Raw genomic sequence first — 24,580 nt, forward strand, 5'->3', positions numbered from 1 at the left:
TGGATGTCTGTGTTTTGAACTCTAGCCTAAATTAACTCATGTCTTTATTTCTTATTTCCAGATGGTGTGTCACAGTAAGTAGGATAAACACAAAAGTAAACAGGAAAGAAGTCATATGACTAATAAAAAGCTCTCCAAAATTTGTTTCTACAGGTACACAACTATTTTGCAGTAAACACATGAGTGGAATTTTATCCTATTATAATTTCTTCTGTTTACAAAATACAGTCTACAAGATTAAGTAGTAGGCACAAAAATAGCGCACTTTTACTGATTTTAGGTTGAGAGATTGCTTTAATTCTAAAACACCCACATTTTAATTTATGTAAACAAAATCATCGTAGGTTAAACAAATGTAACATTTTTCCAACCTAATATCTAGATTAGATAAAAATCTTTTTTTTGGCATGGGGGTTGCAAAATTTAAAAAGAAATGTGCTTAATTAATGTTTTAAATAAGTTGTGGCTAAAAGTTTTAGTTGGCATTCTTTAAAATAGGAATTTTAAGGAGGACCTTATGAACCAAAATTATCACAATTTGTGATAAATGTTTTAACTTTTCATTCCAAACATATGATTATTCTAAAAATTGGAAACAACCAGAGGGAGGTAAATCAGATCTATCTTTGTAAGGACTCTTTCTGAAAAAGCACTAGTTCATTCAGTAAATTCAGTCTAAAATGAAATTATTTTTAGCAATGTTGGCCTGTAAAGCATAAAGTTGAATGAATCTGTGAACTGACTGAACTAAATTTTTTAATGAAATCAATACCCCATATACATTTTTCAACTGAATACATAAAAATAAATAAAGTGTAATTTAAATGAAATACACACAATGAAATAAAATGTAAAGTTCTTTCCAAACGTCATTAATTTAAAATAATTTTAGCTTAGAACATTTTCAGGTATCTCAAAAAAATTGGTTTATATAATGCCATATTTGGGGATGATTGATAGTTTATATTTCCTTATGTTATTTTATGAAAACTGTCTATAACTCTTCTTTCAAAGGGCACTAAATGAAGAAAGGAGTCGACAAGGTGGTGTACAACTATTATTCTCCAAATGCGAACACCCGCAATCAACTCATATTCTTTTATTTTTTTTTGAGATGGAGTCTGGCTCTGTTGCCCAGGCTGGAGTGCAGAACCAAGCACATTATAAGTACTCAGTAACCTAAGTGAATGAAAGAATGAACAAAAGACAGAAAGAAGATGAAAATTCCTCCTCTCTCACTGAAACTTTCTAAAATAGTTTAAAAGGAAGAGGCATACATCCTAAAGTTGCCAAATTTAGCTAAAAAAATACAGGATGCCCGGTTTAATTTGAATTTCAGATAATCAACAAATAATTATTTAGTGTACGTCCTAAATGCTGCAAGAATTATATATAAATTATTCATATACATATTTAAAATTCAAATCTAACTGGGTATTCTGTATTTTATCTGGTAACCCCAACACCACCAAATCTACATAAAATATTGCAAAACTTCCAGGAAGTTGTTAAAATGTGGAGTGTAGACCTCGTGCTGTGAAAACTACATAAGGAGCTGGTGCAATCCAAGTAATAATGTAAAACAAATAGAATAAAGTATACACAAAGAAAACTTCCATTTTTACATAAGCAAGTGGATGACTAAGAAAACCAAGGGCTAAGGGGAATGGTATGTGGCCAAGGGAAAAGCTTGGAAGCAATGTCAAGAAACCTGTGTCCCAATCTCAGCTCTGTTGAGAAATTTTAGGCAAAGATGACAGAATTATCTTCTTTGATCTTCGCTTTCTATAGAGTAAAATAACTGAAGATTCTCCATATATCGACATGCTCTATGAATTTGTAGTTTTTTTAAGCTCTTCATCATTAATCTATAAAGCATACGTTTCTAGAAGAGACATGTTTAATTGGTATTGTGATGGCAATAAGCATAGTTATGTGACTAAACAAGAAAAATAATGTCACTGAATGTATGGTTAAGTGTATTTTTATTTTGGATGAATTTAAAAAAAGATATTGACTTTATAACAATTAGAATTTCATTATAGTTAATATAATAGTTAATATGCTATATAACATAGTGAATCCTGTTGGGATTACCGGTATATAATCAGACATACCTCATATCCTAGAGTTTGATGCCATAAACATAACACAAAATATAATGAGTTTGCACTAATCTTGTTTAAACAACAGGGGTCATTTTTGCCTCTGCAATACCTTTTAAGGGATCAAGCAACAAATAGAAACAACAATACCAAAACAACAACAAAATCCAAAGCTATATCCTAAATTTCACAAGTATGTTCTAGGTATGATGCTTAAACAAAAGGCAGTAGAAAAATTTTTTGGAAATATCCCATTTAAGTTTTTACTGCATCTAATCAAAATGTCCTTAGACATAAATGATTGAGGAATGACATTTGGACATTAAGGAAAAGATGATGGTGTGGTGAAATATAAAAATTTAAAATGACAGAATTATCACCGAAAAATTATTGTGTATTGATTGGTCACCAAAGCAAATTTAACTTTATAACAGGCATGGAACTGAAAACCAAAGGGAATTATTCTTGAGGATCTGGCTAAGTGACAAAACTGAAAGTGACAAGGTTCTTGCTGGGCAGTTTTAAGAAAGTTACCTAACCTTTCTGAGAACTGGAGAGATAGTTCCGATAGCCTAGTGAACACTACAGGCTGGCTTACTCAAGCCCTGTGTTGCACTAGGGAGTCAGGCTAAGAATGTGTTCGCCAGATTCCCTTGCAGCTCCAGTTCTCCCGAGACCTGGCCTCTGCCAAAGAGAAATAGTCACATAAAATCTGAAAAAGAAAATGAGACAGAAGCTACATTTCCACTATTTCTGCTGCCAAGCACAGTTGCCAACACATTTGTGGGGATGATTCTGAAGTGGTTTTTGAACCATTCCTGAAAGCTCAGCCTAAAGCTTGCTCCCTGAAGGTTTGGAACGATTTTATAAGCACCTAATTCCCTTCTTTAAATCCCTGAAAGTTTGGAACGATTTTATAAGCACCTAATTCCCTTCTTTAAATCCCTTTCAGAAAACAGGAAATAGTTTCCAAATTTCTGCAACTGAACTGTGACCAGTACAGAGAAGATCTAACATCTCCCTCAATATTTTTTTTTATTTTTTATTTTTTTGAGACAGAGCTTCACTTTGTTGCCCAGGCTGGAGTGCAGTGGTGCAATATTGGCTCACTGCAATGTCTGCCTCCCATGTTCAAGCGATTATTGTGCTTCAGCCTCCTGGGTAGCTGGGATTACTTAGTAGAGACGGGGTTTCACCATGTTGTCCAGGCTGGTCTCGAACTCCTGAGCTTGGGTAATCCACCAGTCTCGGCCTCCCAAAGTGCTAGGATTACAGGAGTGAGCCACCGCTCCCCGGCCGTCCTCCTCAATATTATTAATGAAAATTTTCTATACTGACATGTCTAGGCCATTTCCTATCCAATGTAAATTTTTCTTTAAAAAAAAATCCAGGCCAGGTACGGTGACTCACACCTGCAGTCCCAGCACTTTGGGAGGCTAAGGTAGGAGGATCACTTGAGCCCAGGAGTCTGAGACCAGCTTGGGCAACACGGCAAAAACCTGTCTCTACAAAAACTACAAAAATTAGCTGGGTATGGTGGTGTGCACCTGTAGTCCCAGCTACTCAGGAAGCTGAGGCAGGAGGATTGCTGCAGCCCAGGAATTAAGGATGCGGTGAGCCATGATTGTGCCACTGCACTGCAGCCTAGGTGACTGGGTGAGACCCTGTCTCAAAAATACAAACAAACAAACAACAACAACAAAAAAACCCTAGTCATTTGAAGCCCTTCACACATTAAATGCAGGTTGTAATAACTGATAATAAATGAGTAAGTGTTAATAATAATTAAAATGCTTCTCTCCAGAGAAGGAATAAAGATCTCCTGCATTAGCTCCCACTAATTATATTTGTACACTTACCTGCTACAGCTGCATCCAGTTCATCATCATCAAAGGAGTCCTGTGTGGCAAAGTCACTCAAAGGAGACAGTGGATAAGATGTATTGAGATTCAAGCCCAGCATGAAGTTGTGTACCTTCCCAGCACGTCCTTCTCTGGTATTGAATAAAGCTGAATCACTCACCAAGGCCATTATCATACGATGAATCCAACTTGCTTGATTATCACTTTGATAGTCACTTCCAGCATCTTCATTTTCAGTGCCTAGGGAAAAATAAAAGGTCACCATACAGACTCCAAAATGCATGTTTAAAAAGGGATCTTTGGGCCGGGCACGGTGGCTCACGCCTGTAATCCTAGCACTTTGGGAGGCCGAGGCGGGCGGATCATGAGGTCAAGAGATCGAGACCATCCTGGCCAACAAGGTGAAACCCCGTCTCTACTAAAAATACAAAAAAAAAAAAAAAAAAAAAAAAAATTAGCTGGGCATGGTGGCGTGCACCTCTAGGCCCAGCTACTCGGGAGGCTGAGGCAGGAGAATCGCTTGAACCTGGGAGGCGGAAGTTGCAGTGAGCCGATATCGCATCACTGCACTCCAGCCTGACGACAGAGCAAGACTCTGTCTTAAAAAAAAAAAAAAAAAAAAAGGGATCTTTGGATAATTGAATGTTAAAATTAACAATGAAGCTCTATATTTGGTTTAACATGTTTATTTGCCTAAATTAATATTGCAGTTAATCATTTTTGTTCTTAATTTGTTCTTAGTTCTCCTTTTACCTACAGTGCGTGTAAGGGGTATATTCTTGACAGTGCCACTTGATCTATGCTCAGATTTCCAGGTAAATTTATTTCATTTTCCCCCTTCCCTTCTTTCCTGAATTGATTTCTTCCTTTTCTCTGGCTTCAAGTGCACGCACTTGCATGCACACATAGAACTTACACACAGAAAATCCAGTGGTTAATTCTATCCTCTACATTTCTTAAGTTACCTTAAGAAATCTTACCCTGTTTAACAAACATTCAGGATTTCTGCAAAATGAGGAGAGAGAGCTAAAGGATTCAACATATATTTGCTACTAAATAAACACCCTTATGACCTATTGATCTTACGACCTGTCATTTCATCCTTGCTTATAAAGTTTGGGGATTTAAAAGCCTTTAATTTAAACAAATGCCTAAACATTTTAAAATTCAGCAATCACCCCAAAGAAGCAGTTTTAAATGACTTTTTCCTTACCACCTATGCATACACCATTACTCCTGGGAAACTATATTGTATGGTCATTTATAGCCCTGGCTCCAGAATCAGAATCCTTGGGTCTTAACCCTCTCTCCACTATTTTCTAGTTACTTTCCCCTTCTCTTCCTCCATTTCCTCACTGATAAACCTCCTAAAGTTGTGAGAATTAACTGTGTTTGTGCATCTATGTAATGTTCTTAGAAAAATGCCTGGCTCATATTAAATTCTTAATAAACACTAGCTAGCAGCAGAAACAGTTGTAGCAGCAGCAGCAGAAGCATCATAATCATCAATCTTATTTATTCATAATCAAAATCAAAGAATAATTTATGGTAATGTATAACTTCACCTGCCTAAACCCCGTTTTTTTCTGATTTCTAGGAACCCTGTATATAAATATTCACACATTTATAAAACTGTGTGTGTATGTGTGCGTGATTGTGTGTGTGTGTGTGTGTTGAAATAAAGAGAAAAAAAGAGATTCTATAGTCAGCTTCATAATTTCCAATAAATGTAAACTAAACATACATAAAACCATAATAAATATATATTTTTATTATACTTAAAATTATAGGGTACATGTGCACAATGTGCAGGTTTGATACATAGGTATACATGTGTCATGTTGGTTTGCTGCACCCATCAACTCATCATTTATATTAGGTATTTCTCCTAATGCTATCCCTCCCCCAGCCCCCCACACCCTGACAGGCCCCGGTGTGTGATGTTCCCCACCCGGTGTCCAAGTGTTCTATTGTTTAATTCCCACCTATGAGTGAGAATATGTGGTGTTTGGTTTTCTGTCTTTGTGATAGTTTGCTGAGAATGGTGGTTTCCAGCTTCATGCATGTTCCTGCAAAGGACATGAACCCATCCTTTTTTATGGCTATATAGTATTCCATGGTATATATTTGCCACATTTTCTTAATCCAGTCTACCACAATGGACATTTGGGTTGGTTCCAAGTCTTTGCTATTATGAATAGCACCACCATAAACATACATGTGCATGTGTCTTTATAGTAGCATGATTTATAATCCTTATCTTCACAGGTATTTGTTTAACTGAGCTGAGTAAATGAAGAGATCTTTCATTCAGTAACCAGTCCAGATGACTATATAGTCACCAAAAACAAATACACTACTTTCTACTCTTACACTTTTCTAATGCCAAACAGGACAAAATATGTCTTTTACTAAAACAATTCAGGCTTTAAAGTGAACAATTTCTATCTCTAGTTACACAGCATATAAATAGGATATGCAATTATTTCCAAAGATTTTGGGGCTGTCGCTTCTTACTTTTCTTCTTCTTATTCAATAAGCCCTCACTTCCATACCAGGATACCTTTGATAATGGCATCACTTGTGGGACAAACCCAACAGTCAACATATAAATGATACTTATTGCTTATTAATCATAACAGTAATAGTACATTTCTATTTGCATCACCCTTTACAACTTAGAGCCCTTTTGTATGCATTTGCTAAATTAATGATTGCAACAATTCTGTGAGAGAAGGTAAATGGTTCCAGGATAGGTCTGAAGAAACTAAAGCTGAAAATGCCTAAAACTTTGCTCAAAATCATATGACTAAACATGAAAGAGCCTCAAGAGAATAAAAGGATAACCCACAGATTGAAAGAAATTATTTGCAACAGACATATTTGATTTAAAACATGTAATATAAAACATACAAATAACACTTTAAATTCAATAATAAGAAAATAATCCCAATCCAAAAATGGGCCAAAGGCCTGAACTGATACCTCATCAAAACGATATACAGATAGCAGATAAGCATATGAGAAGATGCTTCAAGTTAAATGGCATTTGAGAAATGCAAATTAAAACAATAAAAAGATACTACTACATACCTATTAGAATGACCAATATCCAAAGCATAGATAATACCAAATGTTTAAAAGATGTGGAGCAACAAGAACTCTCATTCATGGCTGGTAGTGGAATGCAAAATGGTACAGTCACTTTGGAAGACCATTTGGCAGTTTCTTACAAAACTAAATATACTCTTACCATATGATCCAGCAATTGTGCTCCATGGTATTTACCCAAATAAATTGAAAAATCTGTGTCTACACCAAAACCTGAACATAGATTTTTCTAGCAGTTTTATTCATAATGTCCAAAACTTGGAAGCAAACTTCAAGTTTTCCAAGTTCACCTTCTTCAGCAGGTGAATGAATAACTAAACTGTGGCACAACCAGACAACGGAATATTATTCAGTGCTAAAAAAATAAGCTATGAAGCCAAAAAAAAAAACATAGAGGAACTTTAAATGCACACTACTAAGTGAAAGATCTGAAAAGGCTACATTATTGTATGATTCTGACTATATGACATTCTGGAAAAGGCAAAACTATGGAGACAGTAAAATGATTAGTGCTTGTTAGGGGTTGGGGGAGCAGGGGACAGGGGCAGGAGACAGGATATTTAGAGCAGTGAAACTAGTGTGTGTGACATGTATAATGATGAATATATTTCATTACATATTTGTCAAAACCCATAGAATATACACCAACAGTGAGTCCTACTGTAAACTATGGACTTTGACTGATAATAATGTCAATTTAAGTTCATCAGTTGTAACAAATGTACCACTCTGGGGTGGAATGTTTATAGTGGGAGAGGCAGGGGTGGTGGAAGGTGGACGGGGACATATGGGAACTCTGTACTTTGTGCTCAGTTTTGCTTTGAGCCTAAAACTGCTCTAAAAACTCTATGTAAAAGAGAAAAAAATAAATACTAAGAGCCGAAAAGAAAACCTTAACCACATACTAAATATCATGCTGTAAGCAAGGCTGATCCTAAAACCAAAGCAGCCATATTCAACAGTCCTTGAACTTCTCAGCCTTAAGACTCAGCTAGTACTGTAGGGGTTATCAAATGTACTGACCATCTATAGAAATACTTAATAATGGAGAAACTATTATTCTGTCTCCTCGGTAGTCCCTAAATCAATACACAAATAATTCTAAAGATGCTAGGCATGTGATAGCTATCCCCTTTACAATAGCTAGCTTCCTTCATTAAAAGGAAATTCAAAACAAAAAGGACTTAAACAACTAAAATATATATAAATTTTAAATTTTAAAAATGAAGGAGCCAGGATGAAGACTTGCTTGCTTCCAGGACAGGGTTCTTTTGGGGTTCCTGCGTAATGATCAGGGTTGCTGGTCATTATTTGATTAGGCAGATCATGGGCTACATAACGTAGCAGGATAGGGGGGCAAATCAGGGCTGAACCCAACTTGCACTCATCTAGCCAAACCTCGTGCCCAGATGAAAGCGTTGGCTGCCCAGCGAAGGAATCCTCTTTTTTAATGTTCGCAAGACAACATACACTAGCCAAGCCATGGCCCTGTGCAGCTACATTCTCCAGAGAAGGCAGTTTTTCTTTAATTTACACAAACACATCTTCTGAGGAAGTAATAGCCCAGCTATGAAAAAAGAATTTTAATTTTAGTAATAATTAAGCAAGGATAAAACAGGCTCTTCCATGCCTAGTGGAATTAATTAAGTTTTGGACCAGAAAGCATTTAATATCTTCTAAAATCTAGATGATCATATTCAAACTGCAATAGGACAGATATATCCAGTTCTTATAAAGCCTTCCCTTTGTTTTGTTTTTTATTGTTGTTGTTTTTGTTTTTGTTTGTTGGCTTTTTTTTTAACTATTGGGAACATTTTTATAAATGGCTGTCTCAAAACACTGTCAAAATAATCTATTTTACCACAAAACATTTACAACAAATATGACTTTCATATTTGTTGCAAATCTGATCCTCACCTTATCTCTGCCCCAAGTCCATCACTGACTATCATAATCCACACCAAACTGAAAACTACCTTGTCAAAATGTAAAAGGGCTCATTTATACTATGAAATAATATACGTATCAAGTTCTTGATACTTTTACCCCACTTCATCACTAATCCCTTCTCAAGAGGGAGGGTGTAGCCAGTGGGATAAGGGTCAGGAATGGAGTGAGAATATAATTTTTCATGTTACTTAATAACAAAATTCTGAAAGACAAAATGTTAATTTTTAAAGCCATCTAAAAAGGTTCCCAAATCACAGTAACCATGCTGAGAAGCCTAGTGCTCTAATCAGACTTAAAATAGAATTCGGCATTTCTACCATCTTGGATCTGTTCATTTGTTCAACTTATAGTATTTTTGAGGTATTAAAACAAAATAAATTAGGGATTTATATGTGCTGCCTATTTTATTAGACATGCAACATGCAATCCTCTCTCTCAATAGAAAGCTACAATTTTATCACTTCCGTGTCTGAAGTGAAGATTACCATCAGCATCTTGAGTGAGAAAATCAGACAGAGTGTTCATATCCTTTCCTCATGGATCTGAGCCAGAAAAGTTTCCGGCTCACTCACCTTTGGGTTCGTGTGATTCATCATCACTGTCCGAGCTATCATTACTCACAATATGCTTTGTGGTAATATTTTCTGTGAAAAGAAAACAAAAAAATTGAAGCATTTCAGGTGTCAAAATTAACAATTAAATTTAATATAAAAAAGTAATCTGAGCAAAACCACATAGTGAGATCTGCTAGCTCTACTAGTATAAATTTAAATCCATTTAATAATTCTAGATTTATTAGATTTAATCATGTTCTCAGATTTCTCACTGGAAACAAAATTTCCTGGGACATGAAAAATTAGTTTATATTTATTAATTCATGACTTAAAGAGGATAATTTTATGTTTATCATAATTCTGACAAAAATAACAACTTGATTATAGGAAGCTCCTTGTTATACCAAAAAATATGCCTTTTTCCTTATTAGATATTTTTAAGTGGTGTTTATGAAGATAAAGGATAAAACCAAAATCTACAGGTGAGCTACCAAACAGTTTTCTTAAAATGAATGAAAGATACTAACATAAATTATCTTTTGACTTTCAATAATATTGAAAATTGTCAGTTGAAATTCACCTTTTGGTGTCAAGAATTTGTGCTTCCTGCAGAACATATTAAGAGAGCAGTTATAAAAACTAAAATAACAACCAGAAATCCTTAAAACAAAGACAGCAGTAAATTCTAGCATAATAACTAGTTATCTTTCTTCTTTATGTTTTTTAAATGGTTACCCAGGCTGGCCTGCAGTGGCATGATCTCTGCTCATTTCAACCTCTGCCTCTGGGCTCAAGCAACCGTTCCACCTTAGCCTCCTGAGTAGCTGGGATTATAGGCATGGACCATCATGCTTGGCTAATTTTTTTAATTTTTTTTTTTTTTTTTTTGGTAGAAATGAAGTCTCACTCTATTGCCTAGGCTGGTCTCAAACTCCTGGACTCAAGTGATCATCCTTCCTTGGCCTCCCAAAGAACTGGGATTACTGGTGTGAGCCACAGTGCCCAGACCAGTTGTCTTTTTTCAAGTAAAATGTGCATGAATGAGCAAGAGTTAGTAATGGAAGGGTTAATAAATGCTTAAGGCAATGGATTGACATTTATTTTTTAAGTTTTCACTGGCATGATTATACATAAAAAATCTGATTAAATATTCACAAGCTAATATTATTAGTTTCATTTCGTGGCTATCATCAATAGTAATTTTGTTACACAGAGGTGTGGGAGATGTTAAGAAATGATCTATCCCAGGTGCCATATACATTAGGTGTGTTTCTAGTCCTACATTTATTTTCTTTTCCTTCCTTAAGTATTTTCTTTCTTTCTATTGCCTTTCTTTCTTTTTCTTTTTTTTCTTTCTTTCTTTCTTTTCTTTTTCTCTTTCTTTCTTTTCTTTTTCTTTCTTTCTTTCTTTCTTTCTTCTTTCCTTCCTTCCTTCCTTCTTTCTCTTTCTTTTTCCTTCTTTTTCTTCTTTCTTTCTTCTTTCTTTCTTTCCTTTCTTTCTTTCTGTCACATATGATAGTTTAAGAAAATAGTTCACCAAAATACTGTCTTATTTGTAAGGAAGACTTCATGATATGAATAGCTAACTATTCTGAATTTACATATTTTCCATCCTAGTATAATGTACAACTCTATCTCTCAAAAGTGTAAATTTTTCACATTCATTCAAAACTCCTTAGAGAGTAAGTAATTTCATTCAGAGTTACCTGATTGTAGCCCAATTTACCTTAAAGTCTTTCTTCAGAAGGAAGAAAACAAAAAAGTAAAAATCATCTCTGAACACTCCTTTAGGAGATAGACTTCAGTCAGCCAAAGGATAGAGTAGTCACCAGGAGTCCTCAGAGTCCTCTTGGTCACCTCTCTGGTTTCATTTCTGGAAATCCTTACTTAATCTGAGGTAACATGCTTCCTGCTGACTGGCGGATCACACATACACGATATTCCCCCTCAGTCTGACACACAGTCCGAGTCAATAAGCTGCCAGACTGCCGGCCTCTAAAGAAACTTCTCAACAAAGAACCTTCTCAAAACTACCTAGTATAAACCTCCTCCTTTTCCTTGGCTTTTAGCCACTGTCTCACCCACATTCAGATCTGTTATTTCAGTCCTATTCTCTTCCTGCCTTAAGAAGAAAAAACAACAAACCCTAGGTTATCTGGATTATTGAACAGAGGGGCACAGGAAGCAAGCCTCAATATGTGATCTTCTCTTTCTTCTTCTTCTTTTTTTTTTTCTAAAATCTTCACATAACTTAGAGAAAGGGTTTGTTATTTCCACAAAGAGTTGGGAACAGGACATTCATCTGGGATGTAATGTTCATTAAAAGAAATCAAGTGAGATCATTTTATCATTATACACATTGCCTTGCAGTTACTCTTAGGAGAATGTGCCCCGTGGTAAATGTCACAGCAGGTTCATGGGTGCCACCTACCTCGTTTGCTCATTAACTGGGTGATGATCAGAGGACAGAAAATAAACAAACACAAGGTGCCTTATTTGTGTGTTTGTTTTTATTTTTATTTTAAAATCTTTGGCTCCAATGAAATTATAAGATAACTTTTCCATTATTCATTAAGAACTAACAAAAATACAAATGACACTCTTGAAAATATTATGAACTACAGGAGTTTACCACACTAAATACAAATATTAAATAAATTATCAAATAACTAAAATCAATTGTAGGAGCAGTGGAAATACTGCTTATAAGCCAACTTAATGTTCCAATTAATGTTACAATTGTATTCTCTTTTGCATGTAAACTTAATTAAATCAACTGACATTGCCTGGGATAACCAAGGACAGCTTGTTTAAAATTCCTGTAGGAAGCTTTTTGTATGCAAGCATTCTTCAAATAAATTAATTATTTAAAAAGTCATCAATGTTATTCTGTCGACTTCTTTGTTCTCAGATAGATCTGTGCTACTTCCCAGATAGAGAAGAGATAGTAGGTAGTTGTGTTGATAGTCCATCAGGCACTTCTCCCAGGTCCCTGCTGTTATGGCTCCAAATTCAGATTTAGCATGCCACCATTTCTTTATGCTATCAGTCAAAACAGTCAACACAAAAATTAATGTTGATTAAAATACAGGTGGCAAGGCTTTTGGAAGAAACTGAATATAAATTTTTTGTTTGCTTTAAGTCAAATTTATTAATTTAAGAAAACATGTTTCTATGGTATTCCTATAATGAATGAAAACCACTGGTCCCCAATTGAGATTGTCTACTTTCTCAGGTTTTGTAAATATTCATAATTTATTATAGGCCAATAGGTTAGATTTAATGAAAATCATTAGTTTAAGTGTACTAGAGGTGATTTGATTTTTTTCCTTCTTTTGGGTATAGATTAATATAAGATGCTAACAGAATTCTGGTGAGTTAATATTTAAGGGTTAAATAAACTGACAAGCATAAGCTTCAGTGTTACATTGTATTTAGCTGTTGGTGAATCTAATCTTTAAAAAGCTATTCTTATTTGATAAAAAGAGGACTTTCTAATACAAATAGTATGTTTAGCAGTATAATGCGAAAAAGGAATAGAGATGTGTTCTATTAAAAATTACTCTTAGAAATCAATGATTTTTATGAGTTTTATAACCTCAGTGTCAAAATAATACTTAAGAAGTAACATTATTTTTAGGAAATATTTAGATTGATTCAACCAAATTATTAATAAATTTAGAATAGTTGAAATATTTACAAAGATTTAATATTCTCTCTATATATGTCAATAAACTTTATCAATGTAGCAAGATTTGTATCAATGTAAGCATATCTTTAGGATACCTAATTCTTCCTCCATTGTGGAGCCTCTGCTTTGTGAACCAGAAACGCCCAAAACTCTGTTGAACAATATGGAAAAGGCACTGCCCCAGACACCTAAAATAAAACAGAAACAGAAAATAACTTAAAATATCCCAGGTTTCAAAATAGTCAAGCAAGTCAATGATATATTTTTATTTTGATCACTTACCCATTAAGAAATGCAAGGGGTTTTCTTCATACTTCTTAACGACTGTTCCCATAAAAAATTTGCTTCCAAATAAGTCAGGAGCCATAAAAGTACCATATTTAGCCATGCCAATTTCGTATGGACTAAATTCAACCCAATCTGAAAGTATTTTAAAAACAAGGCAATCCCATTAATAGGAAAATGCTATGGCATGGTGTGCACAATTAATGATCACTCTAATAATGTTATGCTTATTCTCATTCACTTATTTAAAATATCGAAATGAAAACATTAGCCAAATGTCCATTATGTATATGACATTGTGTAGAAGTTGGGGGAAAAACGCTTAGAGGTGAATAAGACAAGACGATACAAAAAGATCCCTTCTAATTTGCAGAAATTAGATGCACTTTTCTATTTAAAAACTCAGATGTCTTTCTGAAGTCAGTTTTCATTCTATAGAATAGGAAACTGAAAACTGCTAACTAGATATAAATTTCATGGAGCATACAGAATAAATTAAACTCTTCTAAGCAATTCAAACAGTTTATTAAAATGAAATAAAATGTTTTCTAACATTTATCTTTTCTTCACCTTCACTTCAATTTTGCTCACTAACTGTCTATTCTAACTCCACAAGATTGCAATACAAAGTTTTTAGGTTGAATGCCTTAGAAAAACATGGTAATAGTGCTAGAGATGTATACTGTCTAAGAGCAGGGGCTCTGGAGCTGGACTGTCTGGGATCAAATCCTATTTTGCTGCTTATGAGCTGTGCTTACTGACTTGGGTATTATTCTCTCTGTCTTAGGTCCCTAATCTATAAAATGTGAATAAAATCACATATCACAAGTCGATAGTGTGTAGGATTGTTTTGAAGATCCACTGAGTTAAGAAATGTAAGGAGCTTAGAAGAGGACATAGCACATTTTAATTGCTCAATAAATAGTAGCCACTTTATGTTTCATGTATTCCCATGGCTATGACTATGTCTAATTATCATCTGCATCTTGATGTCTTCAGCAAGAACTCCTGGTTTCTGATTCCCATTTTCTACATTTGCAACTCCTTCATTCTTCTTCTTTTTGGTAAATGGTACTATATTATTCATGCCACTACTCACTTCAGGATTACCCTTGATGGTTCTCTTTCCCTTATAGCTTACACAGGAAAAATCAAGTGCTGTAGGCTCTATCAGGAGGTATGTTTAGAACCTGGTCACTTATCCATTTGTCCACTGTGATCGTACTGATACAAATTGCTGTATTCTCTCTCCTGGACCTCCACAATAACCTCCTAAAATGCTTCTACTCTGTTCACTTATTATCTTTTTGATATCCCATAGCCAGAATAAATCTTTAAAAATATAAATCACAGCACACCAGTGTCATCTGAAAGCTTCCCATTACACTGAAAATAAAAACAGGGCCGACAAGTTTCCGTCCTGGCCTAGATCCCACTCCCTGTGTGATGTGACCACATCCCTCCTAACAACGTTCTATCACATTTTGTCTTACGTATCCCACATCACTTCAGCCACATGGCACAGATCTTCTTGCTGTTCCTCAAAGAAGTCAAGTTCATTCCCACTTCAGCACCTTACACTTGCTATTCCCTTCTGCAGTTATAATGCTTGCTCCTACTTAATCTTTATTTTAGGGTCTTTGCTGATGGTCCATTTTAAAATCCCGACATCATCCACCCCTGCCCAACTCATAATTCTCTATCCCACTTCATTTTTTTTTCTAGCTTTTCTCTTTCTGAAATTATAATATGTCTGTAATATCTTATCCAACAATACAAAATCCAAACAATTCAAAAATTCATAAGCTTCTTTGTTACTCATTTGTTTGTAAAATCTAATCTGAATTCATTTAGTGAGAAATCAGGCTTGAATGTTAGTGGGGGCTCTTATAATTCATTTATCCCACTCAATGTGGATATTTATATATCCTATTGGAGAAATATCACTGATTATAAGAACCCACTGGGGTATTAGGTAATACACAATATGAGTATCTTTATATCTCCAAAATCCAAACATTTTGAATTCTAAAACACATGTCACCAAAGGTTTGGAAAAGGAATTGTGGATCTATATTTATTGTTTGTTCAATGGTAGGTCACAACACCTTCCTTTCATGAAGGAAGTGATGAAATCACAATTTTGATAACATTGTAATTCATTATATGTCAAAGCCAAATGGTACATATATTCTTCATCAGAAAGTGGTGTGATTTACAATGATTTACATGGAATTTGTGAGACATAACTAGCAATGTATCAGAGGCTGTTAGGAAAATTCCTGTATTCATACAAGTAATTTCCTATCTCTCAATTTCACAACCCTATCATGGGAACTGAGGCATAACAACTTCCTGGTTCCTGCTTTTCTAGCGATCTCTTCTTGATTAGCGCCGTGGCCTGGGCACACAGTAACTATAGGCATTCTCAAAAGCTAAACTGAGCTCTGCACCCCTCACTGAAGAACTCACGGTGTTAGTTTTCAACTAATTCTCTCCTGCTGGTGACTCTACCTTTTGACTCCAACCTCTCTCTTGCACCTCCATGTACTTTCAACTTCCTTTGGGGCCCTTACACTCAGATATTCTGTCATCTCCTCCCACTATACTTACCTAGATAAGAACTCATCACCCTTCTTCCCGGGCCAGCTTACCTATTTCAGTAAACCATGCTATCACTCTATCAAATCCATCATTGCATCACACCGATAACTTTTAGGCCTCTCATATCCATTTATTCTTTTCTTATCAGTATGTCCCTAGTTCCGGGGCCTTATCACAAAAGCACAGTGATATCTCTGCTTCCAGTTTCATTCTTTCCATTCTGTTTTTATTGGTCACCAAAGTGCCTTTTTCAAAAACACTACATAAATAATTTTATTGTCCTGCACAAAAGCATTAACTATTTCCATTATCATCAAAATCAAATAAAAATATTTCTGTCTGGAATTAAAATCATTCCATAACTTGGGACTAATGGTGCCTCCAAATACAACACCTTTTCTTCACCAATGTGTGCATAAGTCCTAGACTAGTTGTTTTTTTTTTATGGTGATGCCCAAAACATAACTCTGGCTTCCCTTAGAGCATTTTCTCATATTGTTTCCACACAAAGGTATCTTTTTACCTGTACTTGATAGATCCTTCTACATTCGACTTAAATCCAAGTTTCATCACCCTTTCTTACGACTATACTAAAACTCTATGATATCTCACCCTTATGTCAGGTCTACACACTTATGTCAGGTCTAGGTATATTATAGGAATTTTTCCATGCTTTATTTTTGTCTCTTTCAATAGGATTATAACTTTCTTGAGGAAAAGTACTATATTTGTACTTCTAAAGTGTCTGTCAAAAAATTTAGCATGATGCTAAGTTCATAACCATAAGTTGTAATCCATAAATGCAGTTTATTCACCAGTGGAAATTTTTAAATGAATGTTTTAAGCCCTTTCAGCAATGTGATGTAGTGGAGGAGTCAGGAATTTCTAACAGTTTAAACACCAATGTTTATTTGTTGAAAATTTCCAAGAAATTTCTAAATGAAAGGTGTGTTTAAAATTATTCCAAGAGGAAGGGAAAATGTTATCCGGTATTGTTGAAGTAAAATTGTTAATAAAGCTTCTGTAAGCTAATTTGATTATTTGACTTTTAAAAATATAATTCAGAGACTGTCTCAACTTTTTCTTCTACACAGCCACTTTCAATCTAAGCATATATTAGAAGAACAAATTACAGACGTGTCTCTATTCTTTTTTTCTCAGTAATTCAAGTAAAGCTACTTGAACACTCAAGATATGTACCTTAAGATGTCTTATCTGGGTACAAGATTCATATAATTAATGTTTAATGATTTTGTCTAAATCTGTTGGAAGACACAGCTCAAACCGCCTTATGACAGAAGCTTAACAATGAAGGTTAATGACGCACCACTCATCTCAGTAGCAGTACTGCAGTGAAGCAGATGTCAAAAGAAGACACATCCAGGTCCAAAGACTACTAACTGAATATAAAACAGCATTTTTTCAGTCTAAAAGAACCCAAAATATCCACTCACCCAAATATTATTTATTCTTTAATTATTTTAGTTAGGTTTTCTTTGAAAATGGCTATTGACTAAAAATTCAGAATAAAATATAACCACTGTGAAAAGTCCAGAACAATCATGACAATAAAAACAAACTTTTATATTTATATGCCTCTTTATAGTTTTCAGTCTCATCTTATGCATATTTCATATTATTGCCTTAATAGCTCTGGAAGATAAATCTTAGGGTTAATATATTTTTTTAAATAAGGAGGAAAATAAGAATCAGAGATTACATGACTAGCCTGAGGTATTCAGCTTAGAAGTATTGTAAGACAAGGCTTTTAAATTAGAATGTAGTGCTCTTTTGACCATATAATTCTTTCTGGGTGAAGGATGATTTATTTGGCCATGCAAAAATCCGACTAGCATGCAAGTGTTATAGATCAAACAATTCCAAAAATTTCAAAGCTCCACAAGATAATAGCTATGGGTGGGGGGAAGCAATTTCATTATGGCGCTTACTTTTCTATGTAATAAAGTCTCAACTCTCTACTATGAACCCCATTATAGCCCAAGATGTGTGGTTCCTTGTTGCCATTGAGCATACCTGATTTATCCCTGACCCTACTACATGCCCCCTTCCACAATCCAATAATTAAATGTGCCTTTCATATTCAAATCCTATTAATCTTTAAGATCTAGACCTCTGACTTTTCTTATACAGCTTTCACAGAACATTCTAAATTGTTAAAATGTACTGGAAACTTATTATTAGGGCCTGCCATTGTTTACATACTTTGTCTCATTTTTTGGCAACACATTGTGAGAAGTCTCATCTTCACTTAACAGATGAGAAAACTGGGTCTAACATAGATTATATAACTTGGTCAAAATGACAGTGTATAGTAACAGTTCTGTACTCTCTTGTGCCTTAACTTCTTTAATAATTATTGTAAATTTTCCAAACAGACCATAAGGTCTTATAGGGTAGGGACAATATATTGTGGTGAGGAAAGAGGAATTCATCCTTAGCGCCCGGCAGACTGCTGCAATCTATATAGACGGTAATCACTATGTACACATCAGAAGTTAGTATGGTAAAATAAAAAGAACAAAGGATTTTTGAAACCAATTTCAGCACTGCTAATTACGTTCTAAGCAGCAATGTGCAAATTATTTAATCTTTATGAGGTTTTCGTTTTTCTTCTGTTGAACAGAGCTAAAAATACCTACTCCCCGGTTGTCGGAAACATGGAATAAAATAGCAAATGTGATAAGTGCGTTCTGAACCATAAGCATGACAAACATTTTGGCCAATATTTTAATAAACATTTGAATGAATGGATCCCATGTGTGCTAATTTTTGTAAACTATTCAAAATTTTTGTCTGAGAGGCAGTTGAGAGAAAAGTGAAAATTACAAAAGGATTCTGGATATATATGTGCCAATTACACACCACTCATGATGGTTTTTTAAGCTCATGGTGTGTCTGAAGTCACTGAGATAATTTTCCTAAAAATAGAATGAAGCCCACCAGCTACAGTCAGAAATGCCATTGTGCTGCAGACTAACACTGACAGAGGCCCCCCCAAAAGTATGCTGTTGTGCCCTTTTTTTTTTTTTTTTTTTTTTGAGACGGAGTCTCGCTCTATGGCCCCGGCTGGAGTGCAGTGGCATGATCTCGGCTCACTGGAAGCTCCTCTGTCTCCCGAGTTCATGCCATTCTCCCGCCCCAGCCTCCCGAGTAGTGTTGTGCACTTTTATAGTATCCAAGAAGCAAAGCTTGAGAAGAAACAAGTGTTCACTCCCGAGATTTTAACAAAATGAGGCATTGGTTCATCAACCACTACAAATATACACTAGAACTTTTTAGGTGCTGAATTATAAAAATTACAACAGCACTTTGAATGGCAAACATACAGTTGGCTCTATATACCCATGAGTTCAGCAAATTCTATCAACTGCAGATCAAAAATATTTTTTAAAAATTCCAGAAAATGTAACGTTGTTGACATGTACTGTTTGATCTGTACTAAACATGTACAGACTTTTGTTCCTTGTAATTATTCCCTAACAATATAACAACTATTTACCTAGCATTTACACTGTATTAGGCATTGTAAATAACCTAGAGATGATTTAAAGTATACATAAGAATGTGTGTAGGTTACCTGCAAACACTGTGCCATTTTGTATGTGGGGCTTGAGCAGCCACTGAATTTGGTATCCACAGGGGGGCCTGGAACCAATCCCCCATGAGTACCAAGGGAGGACTGTAGATCATATTACCCAATTAATGAAAAGATAACCAACAAGTAAAACAATTTGCACTACCTAAAAGCACTAGGCATATTATTTTGTCAAAAGTTACTGAGGAGTGGATAATTAATTGACTGTATTGATTGATTGTATCCATGATTTTTATTTTACTATAGTAAATGAAAATACATTAGTTACTAGTTTCATGGAATATTCTCTACAACCAGGAAATCATCTCACTTAATATTTTCTTATATTTTCAAAGTCTTATGTTACAGAAAATACATTAAAATAAACAACTGAAATTGCTTATGACCTTCCTCTAAGGAAAACCATAAAATTGCTTATGACCTTCCTCTAAGGAAAACCATGGGAAACTGCAGTTCAGAGGTTCCAGGAAGTGTTCTGAGAAAGGAAACAGCATACCTGCAAACATCAGCTCTGAAACGTCAGGTTTGACATGAAGACAGGTGAAAAGAGGTAAAGGGCATTGTGCAGTATTAACTTTTTCCTTCAAACTGCTCAGAGTAGTATTCATTCTCTGTCCACAGAAGAAAGAAAAAGATGACTTTAAATTTATAAACAGACACAGGAAGAATGCTATTCAAAATAGTACTTCCAATCAAAATCTTATAATTTTATAATAAAAATAAGTCTTATTACTTCTAGAAATTACTAGGTCCTGAATGAACAACAAAAAATAAGCTCTATGGAAGTAACTATCTTCATTTAAAAAATAATCATAACTCTAGATTATATGTCTACATCTGAACTGGAGAATGAATTAGCAACTGTGGAGCCTGGAAGAAACTTAGCCCCTGGACTCCCTGTCACAGGCGCTCCTCTGCTTTATCTTCAACGAAACATCAATGCAATCATGCATCAAGCGAGTCTGTTCTATGCGATCCTCTTCCTTTCTTGACTCTATTCAGGCAAACTTCATTCTTCCTCATCTAAAAATGTTACCATTCTTGGAGGGAATGGGCAGTTAAGGGTTAAAATGTGAATTTTTTTTTTTTCCAGAGAAAAGGAATACAAAAGCACTTCCTCACACATTCAAAATCTTTACATCATTGAAATGAATTAGTAAGCACTAGTTTGAAAGGTAGAAGAATTATAATCTCTGGTGGGGAGAATGGGCTCAGTACACATAGTTGGACAAATAAGTAGAGTCCACTGACTTTTATAAAATGTATTACATTTTCTTTTATTTAAAATATAATATTATAATATGTTCTGTCTACTTGTTATAAAAGCAATGTAGATTGAACTGTAACTTACATTATGAATTAGTGTTTCTCCTATTAACATCCCAAAGATATCAGTAAAGGTGACAGGTTGTCCAGAGCTTTTCTTCTTCCATAAAGACTCAACATATCTTTTAACTTTCTGTGGTGTGAGAAGTAAAAGGGGATTGTGGCTAACATTTTTCATTAGTTCTTCATTAATCTCCTCTGGCCCTTTCTCTGGAAAATCAGGGTGAGAATACAAGGTTGACATATACCTATACAGAAAACAAAACACAATCAGTAAAGATAAAGAGCATTACACAACAGTCTCCAAAGAAAGAAGGCACACTCTGTAAATAAAGCATGGTGGACATATTTGGTTAACTTCATTATCTGATTGCAGATATTAAAACATTTAAGAAAAGAATGTGTCAATCAGACAGGAGCTAGTCTACCATGAAGGTAAAGAAAAAAAGAGGTGTCAGAGGAAACACTGAACTTTCATCCACAGTCCAAGAGAGAAGTTGCCCTACTAGGACTAGTGTCCATTGTCTGGTGTGCCAGGAATGGAGTATCTCTATCAGAGTATTAGAGATTGATGACAGAGCACATCTGAGTCATGTAAATGAATTGACTTGTCTGGCTCCAAGACTAGTCAAGCAATCTGATCATCTAAATTTCCATGATGATTATCTACAGGTAGAAAATATGTTGTCCCAACTATTGTAAATTCCTAATTCCCTTGAAAAATCCTTTTTTCTCCTTAATTATCCATTGGCCAACTAGACAAAAATCTCAAATCTTGTCAACTGTAGGTCTCTAAATTTCTGAACATATGAATCTGAAGGCAAAATCCTAAAGAGAAATAAAGTCTTTAAAGTAAATGCTTTCTTACAAAGCCTCTTGTCTGCCAGCCATTTGGCCACTTCTGGTAAAACTGGAAATCACCATGAGCCTTGATATTTGATATCTAGATAATAAATATTTAGTTATGGTGCTCCTACCTGTGAACCAATACCTCTAGTATGGTAGATCTCATGCTGACTATTAATTACTCGTTTACTTATCTGTTTCCCTCAAGAAATTGTGTCCTCCTCCTTCAGGAAATAAACTTTGTTTATTCATCTTTTTTAGCCTCAGTGACTAGCTAATGTCTGGCATATGACAAGCACAGCTTAGGAAACTCACAGAACAAAATAAAAATAGAATATGTAAACATTCCATCACTTCATCCAACCAAGGAGAAAATAGCACATGTTTTAATCTCTTATTTCCTTGGGATTCAAATCAAAATGTCTACTATAATGGTTATCGTCCCTTCGAGGGGAGAAAACTAATTCTTCTTAGGCCCCTACTATATTCTGGGCACTGTGTTGGTTAATTGTTCATAAGCTGTTGTCTTGAAGACTCACGGTGGCTTTCAAATATTCTATTTTAATTATCAAGAAAAAGAGCATTGGGAAACTTAAATAACATGCTCATATTCCCCAGTTTATAACAGCGGAACTGGAATTCAAAATTTATCCTCTCCCCAGTAGGCTTTTTTTTTTAGTCTATTATACAAGACTTCAGTTGTTAAAGACCAAACTATTCCTATTTCACAATAAATTATAATTCCTTATTGGGTTTGAGTTCCTTGGAGACAAGCTGAGAATAATAATCAGTTAATAAATGGAGGGTAACAGACCCACAATGGATCACATGTGCAGAAAAAAAAAACTTTAAATGATTTTTGTACAACAAATTGAATTTGAAACAGTTCCCTCAACATGTGATAATGATAAATCAAATATTCTTGCTCAACTCAACTTAGTATAATCACGAAATATCTATAAAAATGCAGCATTGAATACTTGAAAGATACACAATTCATTTATTCCTATAGTTATTCCAAAGTCTACCATGTGATTCATCCAAATCAAAAAAGATATGATATTCTGGACCTTCTCATACTTTTAATAAATGCACAATGTACTCTCTGAAGATTGAAGTAATCTGGTGTTCTCTCTCTCTCTCTCTCTCTCTCTTTTCCTGTCTCACGAAAAAGTTGGCTTGGAAATACAAACCCTGGTGAGAAACAGAAAAACCTAGAATACTTCAACCATTGGCATTGGGTTAATGGTCTCTGCTTGTTCAGCATTTATGACACATATTCCTTAGAATTCACAAGGAGAGTTGGATAATCTTTTCATGGTGTCCCTGCAGTTACATCTAACTGAGTGAGATTATCTCAAAAAATAAAAAAATAAAACATAAAAGTATCACCCCAGTTTTTAACTCTATAGTTAAGCCTTAATTTTCATCTCTTTACCAATAATGTTTCCCAATTATACCAATCAAGTTTCAAAAAGAGAGTAGCTTAGACATAGCAGGGCCTCTATAAATTAGTTAATTAATGAGTGAAAGGGACTTAGGTTTATTTATATAAAAATCTGGAAATATTTGCCTCGAATTTTTCAACATATTTATATGATAAGACACCTCATTCTTTTTATCTATATGCATTTTAGATTTTGTGACATTTTAAATCTAAATCATGCCAGAGAGGAAGTGATGTTCAGTTCAATGCTTGTCTCCAAATCAAATGGTCAATGTTTTAAAATATCAGTAGCTAACCACCAGGACTTGCTGAATCCAAACCTTCGGGGTAAACATTTAGGGTTAAACATTTAGAATTTTTGTGCTTAAAAAAGAGCAGAAGTGATTCTCATCTGCAACTAAGATTTGGAATGACTTGAGAAGACCCTCAACATCTGTTAAGGAAATATCTTAAAACCCTTTAAAAACCCCTAAATTAATTTTCCCATAAAACACAGTCACTTAACACATTTCTTCATTCAGTGATTAAGCAACTATGACCTAAGGAAAGTCAGACACTGTGCTAGGTAAGAGAGATTCATTAGGGAACAAGACAAACTTAGCTCTTAAACAACAAATTTTCTCTAACACATATCTTGACCTTTGATCCTGTCACACCTTACGTGACAATTTCTGTTAATATTGTTTCTTTTTTCATTGTTCTAAGAATTTTTTGTACTGTTAAACTGAAAGTTCTCGCTCCCAAATTCTATTTTAGTTAGTTCAATAAATTGGACCATACTGTCTATAGATGCAGAGCTGTTCTGATTTCTTTTTAGATGGTAATACTGTACAAACTTGGCAGTCAACATCCGATAGCCCCTTACGATGCTATGAAAGAACAGCTGAGGAAGAAAGCTGTACTAATCCTGAGTAAAAGAACACAGGATTACTGTCCTGTTTTTTTAGTTCACTCATTTCGGGTCTCCAGGTTGGCTAATACTTATATTTAATGAATCACAACTATCATCCAAAATTAATTTCAGAAGTAATTACCATAAAGGTAGTAGCAGGTATAAGGGAAGCTTTGTCCTACCTAAAATTCTCTTTTGTGATCACAGAAAACTTTCTGGGAGGTCCAGGGCTTCTCCACATATTTCCATATTACCTCACTTATACCAAATAATGGCCGTGTATCAGCAGAA

The 24,580-nt window shown here is 34.8% G+C and overlaps 1 protein-coding gene across 3 annotated transcripts in view; it reads right to left on the reverse strand.

Annotated features, from left to right (window-relative positions):
• PLA2G4A (phospholipase A2 group IVA) overlaps positions 1 to 24,580 on the reverse strand; it is a 159,612-nt gene that overhangs the window by 28,636 nt on the left and 106,396 nt on the right. For all 3 annotated transcript variants that reach the window (XM_003815590.5, XM_063598290.1, XM_055110376.2), the window contains exons 9-14: positions 21,130 to 21,352; positions 20,275 to 20,389; positions 13,556 to 13,693; positions 13,369 to 13,461; positions 9,601 to 9,672; positions 3,965 to 4,207 (exon numbers count right to left, since the gene is read on the reverse strand). In XM_003815590.5, the coding sequence (XP_003815638.1) occupies positions 3,965 to 4,207; positions 9,601 to 9,672; positions 13,369 to 13,461; positions 13,556 to 13,693; positions 20,275 to 20,389; positions 21,130 to 21,352 (884 nt within the window). The remainder of the gene's footprint in view (positions 1 to 3,964; positions 4,208 to 9,600; positions 9,673 to 13,368; positions 13,462 to 13,555; positions 13,694 to 20,274; positions 20,390 to 21,129; positions 21,353 to 24,580) is intronic.

The sequence above is a fragment of the Pan paniscus genome, chromosome 1 (genome assembly GCF_029289425.2).
Source record: "Pan paniscus chromosome 1, NHGRI_mPanPan1-v2.0_pri, whole genome shotgun sequence".
NCBI classification, from domain to species: Eukaryota; Metazoa; Chordata; class Mammalia; order Primates; family Hominidae; genus Pan; species Pan paniscus.